The sequence below is a fragment of the Hakea prostrata genome, chromosome 11 (assembly GCF_041222555.1).
Source record: "Hakea prostrata isolate BN-2017 chromosome 11, UWA_Hpros_2, whole genome shotgun sequence".
Taxonomy (NCBI): domain Eukaryota; kingdom Viridiplantae; phylum Streptophyta; class Magnoliopsida; order Proteales; family Proteaceae; genus Hakea; species Hakea prostrata.
Genome location: NC_142610.1, coordinates 24,039,508 through 24,049,397, shown reverse-complemented (window position 1 = coordinate 24,049,397; position 9,890 = coordinate 24,039,508). Strand labels below are relative to the sequence as shown.

The 9,890-nt window shown below is 36.7% G+C and overlaps 1 protein-coding gene across 2 annotated transcripts in view; it reads right to left on the bottom strand.

The window, feature by feature from the left end:
* Window positions 1-6,110: 6,110 nt before the first annotated feature.
* LOC149001046 (protection of telomeres protein 1b-like) overlaps window positions 6,111-9,890 on the bottom strand; it is an 84,947-nt gene continuing 81,167 nt past the window's right edge. Inside the window, exon 10 of one of the 2 annotated variants that reach the window (XM_089139355.1) lies at window positions 6,111-9,380. In XM_089139355.1, the coding sequence (XP_088995481.1) occupies window positions 9,147-9,380 (234 nt within the window). In that variant the 3' untranslated portion in view covers window positions 6,111-9,146. The remainder of the gene's footprint in view (window positions 9,381-9,890) is intronic. The other variant, XM_089139354.1, reaches the window with a different exon arrangement.

Here is a 9,890-nt window from a genome sequence, read left to right as displayed (position 1 = left end):
TTTCCTTAGAAAAATAAAAGGCCCTTAACTTAAGGCGTTGAACCATCTATGAGTTTTGTGGGTCCTTGTTTCTTTGGCTAGAAGTTGAGATCAATTTTGTGTATGGCATGAAAAAAAAAAGAAGTAGAAAGTAAAAGTTGAATTCTTTGGAACTAGACAGGGCACTCCGACTCAAGAATCGAGGTGACTTGATCGAAACTCTTAGGAAGGAGATTATTGAAAAGAATTCTCGCATCACTGTCTATATGGGCATATGCAAAGCAAAGCTACAAAGTAACTTGGGTTTCTGGTGTCTACTCCACCATGTCATTCAAGCCAACCATAGTGGAGTAATGTAGAGTTCACTACTAAAAAGAAAAAAATAGAGAAATAAATACAAGTGTCATCAATGCCTTGGTAAAATTGTTTGGTAAAAAATACTTCAAAACCTTAGTCCTTGGTCCCCTTACTTTATGAGTGGTTTTGCTTAAAGGAGAGGTGTACTTGAAAGATATAAGGTGAGTCCTTGATTGAGATATATGCTAAGTCTAAAGAATCAATATGGGGTAATAAAGTTCAAGTGTGGGGGATCTTAAATCAATGGTGAGAAAAATTGTCATAGCTATTGATCCTATATGAGTACTTACCAATTGTTAGAGTTGGAATTTGCAATGTTTTATTTTGAGCTGAATTGGAATTTTGGATGTATATTCACTGCAAACATCCACGAGACAAAACTCATCCTCTAGGGGTAACCTAGTGGTTTAAAGGCTTGTTGCACATGTTAAGTGTAACCGTGATTCCTACGAAAGTGAGTTAGGATTTATTTTGTTGCATTAGTTTCTTACATGCATTTGTATTTTTCTTTAATTTTTGCTTGAGGACAAGCTTAGTCTAAATGTGGGGGAATCTGATGAGCACATTTATGTGTGAAATCTTAGGGCATAAAGCATGCATTTTATACACTTAGAGTGGAGTTACCTTGGGTTTTATGTTGTTTTTGCAGATTTTAGGACTTTTCAAGATTTAAACAAATATTTGGAGTTTTGGGCTTGAATCATGCTATTTTACACGTCAAGAAGTCCATTCAAATTCTCAAATGTGAAAATGGGCCTGATCTAGAGCATGATGGGCTAGAGATGTGTGATTATGTGCCAACTCCGAAATATTGAAGAGATAAAGAAGGGAAATTTGATCTACGGCTGCAATTTTAAATCAAATCTACAGAGATATTATTGAGAGAGTCCAAATGGAAAAGAGTCCTTGCATACCTCAGTATCTTATCTCCTACATTGGATTTAATTAAAGAAAGAAAATGAGGAAAAAGAATTATATTCAGAAGAAAAAGAGGGAAAAATCCCATTTTTGAATGCCTCTGTCCAGTTTCGATCAAACCCTTCATCGAACAGTCATCCAATGTCCGATCGTGCTGATTTTTGGGGGAGAGCTTCACGACTACTTAGACCTCAAAATCCAACGGTGGAATTATGCATCTGATCTCTAAGTCGGCGCGATTAGTACGTCAAAACCCTAATTGGCTGAGTCAGATAGAAACCTTGAGTTTTATTCAAATTCAGCCGTCCTTCATATCTCATGTAAACTCTATAAAAGGAGAGCATACTCCATCAAAAGGGAGGGTGTTCTAGAGCTTAGTAGAAGCATTCTTTCTTCTCTCTTCAGTTTATTTAGGCTTTCTCTAGTTTTCTTTGCTTGCATTAGTGAGATTTAAATTTCTAGATTCAATGTTTAGGTTTAATCTTTTTATGTAATGCAATTCAAGTTCAAGCTTCAAGTTCAAGTTTCAATTTTTTTAGATTCATTTTTCTCTGGGTCTAGCAATTGCAGATTTAGATCATTCTAGATCTGGTTGTTAGGGTTGGTTGAGATTCGAATCGTTTGTTCAATTTGCAAGTAAGTAACCTTCTTTATTAATCTTCTCTCCTCCCTCCATTCCCGCTTCTATCTACCCCTCCATATTCTTAATTTAGGATTTACTTTCAGCATTATTTATTGTTCCCTTCCCCTAGATCCTTGATCAGAGAAAGCGCAAGCCGAAGAAGAGTACTACACGTAAGGTGCTGACAACTATGAAAATCACACTGATGATCCCTCAAGCGATCAAGTTGCGTACTATGATTAGGCATAACGTAGAGTTGGAACATCTATGTTGGATTGATGAAGTCCACTATTTTGAAGATGTTGTCTATAGGATTGAAAACTCGTAGTTCAATTGATTTTCTTTCCTTGTTCTCCTTTAAACTCTATTGTAATTCTTTTTAGACTTAGGTACTACATTTCCGCTGTAGCTGTGGAGTGAGTTTCCGCCTCACTCTACTTCTTTTTTATGTGATTACATCTGGTATCATTTCTGCACTCTGATTATACTGATATTTAATTCCTAATTAGATCTTTTGTTTATAATATTATACTTGATTTTATCTGTTCATGATTATCTTATTGCATATGTGGGAGGATGATTTCCTCGATACTTGATCTTCGGGGCTGTGGATCACACACCCGGGTATGCCAGTTAGGGTATCGGCTGAGGGGATGTGACAACTATACGTTTTTGTTTCTACTCTAGTTAAGAGTAATATCTTTGAATTTTTTTTAATAAAAAAAAAACACTTCGAATTACCTAAGAATGAGAAAAATAAAATGAACTAATACCTCCTCGGCAACGGCGCCAAAAATTTGTTTGTAAAATAAAATAACCACAAGCGCACGGTATCGTGTAGCTAACGGGTCGATCTCAGGGAGATATGCCACTTAAAATTTAACTTATTAATGGTAATGCGAGAGTGAAATGATTCAAAGATTTGAACTAATTAATTAAATTAAACAAGCGGTCCTAATCCATATATCTAAATGCAATCGAATTGATACGAAAAATAAAGCAAACACAACCAACGCATAAATAAAATACTGGAAAAAAAAATGTGAACATGATTTGCTCTAGATCAAGGGAAGGAGAGCAAAATTATAATGACTTTAACCATGGACCCTTTTTCGTAGCTTACAATCCACTAATCTGGGGAACAGATATTAAAGAAGAAAAAAAAATGCAGAAAATAAATAACAGAAAGTAAATTACAAAACAATAAAAGGAAAAATGAAACTTTAACCAAAGAGAGGCACGACTGTAGGCATCTTTGATCAAGGACCCAAGGGGAATGGAGAACAGTAAGTAAGTGCTGAAAAATAAATCCTAAATTAAGAATATAGATGGGTAAATAGAAGCAAGAATGGAGGGGTGAGAGAAGATTATTGAAGAATGTTACTTGAATCTTTGAATCTCCAAAAAAAAACCTTGAACAAACAATTCGAGTCTCAACCAACCCTAAAAACCAGATCTAGAATAATCTAGATCTGCAATTGCTAGACCCAGAGAGAAAACGAATCCTCAAACTTGAAACTTGAACTTCAACTTGAAATTGCATTGATAAAAATAAAGGAAATACACTTGCATAAAATAAATTACACAACTTCAATCTTTCTTGCAAAACATTAAAACCTAAACATTCAATCTAGAATTATAACCCACAAAGTAATAAAAAAAAAAAAAAAAAACTAGAGAAAACCTAGAACAAGGCTAGAGAGAATAGAAGGTGTAAGACTTCAATAAACTAAAGAGAAGAATTAAAGTGTAAACTAGACCTTAGAGGGGAGGGTATATTTATAGGAGAAGGAAAATGATTTACAAACAAGAAAATAAATAAAAAGTAGTAAAAATAGAAAAGAAAAAGAAGAAAAAAAAACAAATAAAGACCAAATTCGTTAGAAATTCTAAATAGAGAGAGAGTAAGAGAAAGAGAATGTGTGGAGAGAGAAAAAAATAGAAGTACGTGAAGAGGGAAAGAATAAAAAATAAAAAGAATAAAAACTTAACTTTGAGTTACACGTAGAGAAGGTGGAGAAGAAAGAGAAAGAGTGGAAGATCCACAGGGAAAGAAGGGAAAAATATATATATTTTTAGAAAAGTGATTTTAGGTTAATTAAGGAAAAAGAATAAAATAAAATAGTGAAAGAAATAGAAAGTGGGGAGTGGGAGAGTGAGTGAGAGAGAAAACTAATTAGAGAAATAAATAAAATCTAAACAAAAATTAAAATTTTCTAAAAAATTAGAAAATCCTAATCTTTGACTACTTGTGGACCCCATACATTCATTTAATTACAATAAAAGGAAAAAATAAAAATAAAAATCCTAATCTAATTTTATAAGATATTCTGGAGTTGGCCCATAATTGCATCTCTAACCCATCATGCTTCAAATTAGGTCCGTTTTCACACTTGAGAATTTGAACGGACCTCTTTATGTGTAAAATCGCATGTTTAATACCCAAAACTCTAAATATTCACTAAAGTCCTAAAAATTCATAAAATCTACAAAAACAACATAAAACCCAAGGTAGCTCCACTCAAAGTGTGTAAAATGCAATGATTTATGCCCTAAGATTTCACACATAAATGTGTTCATCAATGAACTTGACCAACTACATGTTCAAGAACAGCATCAGCAACTTCTTGACCATGAGTTACTAAAGCAGCATCATTCAAAGCGACTTGGTGGTTAGCCATTTCAACTGCAAGATTCTCTTGACTTTCAACTTTAGCTTGAGGTTGGACCTGAATGTCAGGAAGATTATCAACAATGGGGTTTTCAGGAATAATGGGTGATCCTCCATAGTCTTCATCATCAAATAGTTGATCAACGATCAGCTCAATGATTTCACCTGTTGCATGAACAACAATTTCTTCAACCACTTGCCTAATTTGTTCAATCAGACCAATATGAGGATCCTCACCTCTTAATTCTTGATATGGACTTCTTTTTGGAGAATTATGAGGATCTCCAATGACTCCATCGAAAATGGGCAAATCAAACACATCGGTGTTCTCAAGAAACTCCAAATATCGAACAATTAGGACATCATCTTCACTGATAGAAGGATGAACTGGGGAAGGTAGAGTAGAGACTTTGTGCCCTGAGGGCTGGATAGGAAGTGGCTGCCCCCTCTGTATTCCTCTCATCCCCAAGATTCTTCTTTGAAGTAGGAGACGAAGTTTGCATCTTTTTACTCTTCTTTGGAGTAGTTAATTCCTGACCAGAAGAAGACCCCATGGAACGAAGCCTCCTTCTTGAAGTCTGCATCCTTCTGGACTTTTGAGCAAGGTTCTTATCAACCCTAACTCCTATAATTTCAACTTCATCATCATCATCATCATCATTTATTTCAACATCAGAATTCTTTTCTCATTTGATCACATCATCTTCTTCCTCAGCACTTTTCTCCTTCTCATCAAACATCTTCTTCTTGCTCTTTGTTTTCTTTTTCTCCTCTCTAACATCACCATGCTCCTCAACAGAGCCATCACTACCTTCATTAGACTTCTTGTTCCCTGCACTTAGACTTTTCTTTTGTGAAGACTTGCCAAGACTACCAGAAAGTTTGTTTCTTTTCTTTCCCTTCTCGGACATAACCTCAGCCTCCTTCTCAGCATGAACATCCCATTGGATGTCAGCAATGCTGGGAGCTTTCCAAGTCCCAACCCCTGAACAGAATATGAAAGTTAGCCTAAAATACTTGAGAGGAAGTAAATAAATAAATAAATAAATAATTTTTTTTTAATAAATAAATAAAATAAAGAGATTGTACCTGGGAGAAGGCCATAGCGAGCCAACCCACCATCAATTCAAAATTCACTTACATCAATTTGAAAACCGGAAGGAAACAAGTCCCACATTTCCTAATCATACTCATCAAGATGGGGCCTCTAATTGAAAGGAGCCAAAGATTCAATAAAATGGAAGCCCCATCGAGAGCTATAATTGGGAATGCAAATGGCGCAAAAGAAATACTTCTCTCGCCAACCCTTGTTGTCATTTGGAATAGACATATCAACGAAGATGGAGTGTCCATAAAGTTCAACACTAATACTAGTTCTTCTCGAAAAATGTAAAAAGCCACGTTCACTGGAAACTTTCAAGATATAGTAGTTCCGAAAAAGGTTGACAGAGGGACTACACCCCAATCCTTTGAACAAATGCCCAGAAACAGTTAATAAGTCTCCAATTGTTCGAAGTCAATTGGCAAGGACAAACTTGATAGTAATCAAGAACAAATTGAGCCCAAGAACTCAAAAGGATTCCTAAATTTAGCTTCTAAGAACTTAATGTAAACAACAATAACTCCAGGATCAATAAGGTAAGCACGATCAAAGGCCCAGGAACCCAAGACTTGTACTCTGAAGGAAAACGATAATCTCGAAGATAAGAGGACAACTTCGCCTTCTTGATTTTGGCAGGATACCATTCGAGACCAGCGGTTTTTGGATTCTTTTTTTCCTTAGCAGTGTCAACTAGTTTGTGAAGGCTCATCACCTCATCATGAACGTAAAGAATGGGATCCCAATCATATGGGGGCTCCACTAGGACCAGTGGTGGAAGGATTAACAATAATCTTTTTCGAAATAGGGTTTGAAGGAACTTCAACCCTAGGAACTGAGGTGGGGTCAACAGATGGGTCCATGAAGGGTGAAAAGAAGAGAAGAAAGGAATAAATAAAGAAAGATGAGAAAGGTTCGTAAAAATGTTTTTGCACAGTAACACAGGTTGCAGACAAACTTTGAGCTTAAAAAGGCAAAGGAAAAACTAAGAGGAAGATGGAGAAGAAAAGACATAACCGTGAATTAGTAAATATAGGGGGTAGAATGATGTGATTGGAAACTTTTAATTTAGAGGGAACATATACAATGTTTCAAATCAACGGTTGTAACCAATCTACATCGACGTCTGAGAAAGAAACGTTGAATCACCCGAATTTTGAACCGAAACAACTAAACACGTGGAAAAGATTGATTAGCCAAGAAAAAGGTTTTGGAACCATACACTAGAAGATCAACCATATTAAATAAAACGAAGGATACATAAATGATTTCAGAAACCCAAACATTGGTGAATTCAAATCTTGCCACATGGATAAGAAGTTCCAAAACTTATACCTAAGTCAAATGGATAACTCCAAAGGTCAAAGATAACTCTAATAAATCCAGCTTGATGAACTCTCCGGGTCAAAGAAGAATTCAACGTTACATGATGAGCTATGTTGATCAAAAGATGAGCTTAGGACTCCTAATAAACTCTATTGATCAAAAGACGAACTCAAGACTCCTGATGAACTCTATTGATCAAAGGATGAACTCAGGCTCTTTAATGAACACTGCTGATTGAAAAATGAGCTTAGGATTCCTGATGAACTGTTTCAATAATCAAAAGATGAACTCAATGTCTAAATAAATTCTCATGACCAAAGATGAGCTCAAGTATTGAAGAATTCTCATAGCTAAGGTCTAATGAAGAAAAAAATCAAACGGATCAGACAAGTGATTACACTGATCATAGGCAAAGTCTAAACCTCCTAACCAGAGTCTCAACCAAGCTCGACCTAGTCAACAGGCTTGGGGGCTTGTGTTATGGATAAATTATCTATCACTGGTTCACGTTAGACCTACTGGTGGTCCAAACTTGATACAAGGTCAAACCATAAGCCATGTAAAAATCTAATCATAACTAACCATTGATTTCATAGCACTCGTCGACGACCCAAACAAGACCTGGTCAGTAAGGAAAATCTATAAATAGAGATCATACAAGACCTAGTCAGTAAGGAAAATCTATTAATAGAAATTAGACACAAGCAAAAGGTATCACAATCTCATTCACTCAAAACCTTGCAATTCTTGCTCTCAGATATTCAAAAAACCTAGAGCTCACTTGAGCTTTGAAACAACAGTCCTTCGATCTTAGTGACTTGGCCGTCGGAGATGGAGCACTGATCTAGCAATCGGCTTTGTTGGTAACCGCTCTTAAGTGATCTTGCAGGTGTTGAGTGAATCTTGCTCAAATCAAGCCAGATCTGAACCGATTGGTGCGAATTGTGGTATGCAATCCCGACAAATTCAGCATCAACATTCCCTTTTTTTTCTTTTCTTTTTTTTTTTCCTTTTTTTTGTTGGGGGGGGGGGGGTAAAAAGCATTGGCTTTTATATAGAAAGGGAAAAGCCCCTGGAAGTGACAACCTTGTCCATAAATTAAAAAGAGAACGGGGAGCAGGGGAGGAGGGGGCTTGAAAAGCTAAGAACCAATACTGAGAGAGCCACATACTTGGCTATAGAATCAGCTAAAAATTTTGCCTCCCTGCAGGTGTGGGTGAATCTGACTTCAATAAAGTGGCAGCCAGTTGCTTTGATATCATCCAAGCGATATGTCAGCTTCCAAGGGAAGAATGAGGAAGAGTTCAGTATTCTGATGAGAGCTTGATTATCGCTTTCAACATGTATACGCTATAGACTAGTCTGTTGCCCCCAGTGTAATGCTTTTCTGATAGCCAATGTCTCAGTGATCATAGATTCCTGATTTCCACTAACCTGCCCGAAAGTGAAGAGAACCTGTCCATGCATGTCTTGGGCCACTGCTCTGAAGCCTCCTTGAAGGATGATCCGTCAACATTTATTTTAACCCAGTCTTGTTGTGGTGGCTTCCAACAGATCCAATTTCTCATGCTTTGTATTAATCCGTGGAGTGGTCGGTGAACAACCAACGAATGGCTATGGATACCTCATCAGCAGATGGGATGTTAGGCTCTTCAGACATTGAGGTACATTGTTTCCAGACCATCCATAAGGTAATAAGAGACTGAGTAGCACATGAAGATGATGTAGATGCATGATACTGTGATACTTGATTCTGAATATGTATGTGGAGCTGAGTATCAGGATTCAATGTTGGTAGTGACAAGCATCCCATACCTGCTTAGTCAGTCTGCATGAGATAAAGAGGTGCTGTGCCGTGGCGTCAGATTGTCCAAAAACATGACAGCAACTTGAGACATGACAACCTCTCGATCTCAGTAAATCTGAAGATTGGTAACTAATCATGATCAAATATAACCTTGGTTCTGTCAACTTGAGTGATTCAAAGTCATCATTTACATTAATCTACTTAAAAGAGCAAGAACTATTCTAAACCATCTTGTACCACCTCTCTGTCAATCAAGGCAAAGACCAGAGGGGTTATATATACAAAATAAACACAACTGGGTAATTTTTTTCATACGGTAGTATAACCTGATCGCAACATCATAATCTAGGTTAGATATAAGATTGAATTACTGATCTTCACCCGTTTCAGTACCCATCTTGGTATCAAATATTCTGAAGCGCCTGCTTCCCCATGGGTCTCTTTTATCAAGGTAATAAGATTTTATGCAGCACTGCACCCATGATGGATTTCTAGGAGCCATCTCAACTAGCTTGCCATCCTCTGTTTCAGTTGCTCCGAGCAATTTATTCCGCTTCCTTGTCAGTATATCAATGGAGAGGTGGCCATCAAAAAATTTCTCCTACATGGATCAAGACACAAAAAGTAAGGTGAGCTAGTCAGGGAAGTAGTTTATTAACCGAAAATAAATACAAATCCAAAGCTTTATCAAATTTTTTTCTTGCAATTCAATTAATTTTAGTATGAAACTTAAAAGCAATCCAAAAGGATGGATCAATCTGTAAGATGGACCCTTTTTGGAAGATATGGAGTGACCATTGGAAGTCCAGAAACTTATAAGTTCCAACCAACTCTAGTTGGCTGAAACCTACAAAATACTTCGACAATAACAGCTTTTTGGGGGCATTTGGAGGGACATATAGTGTAAGCCGTGGCATAGCGGTTAAGTTGCATCACTGCAACCATCTGATTGGGGTTCAGAATATGGAAAACACACTTCTGCAACAGGGAAAAGGCTGTCTACATTTTCCTGCAGCAGCAGCAGTTTGAAGGGTGGAGAACTATAACTTCTGGCATATTCTTGCTGATGTAATAGAATGTACAAATATGGTCAAGGGAGGTGTTAAGAATC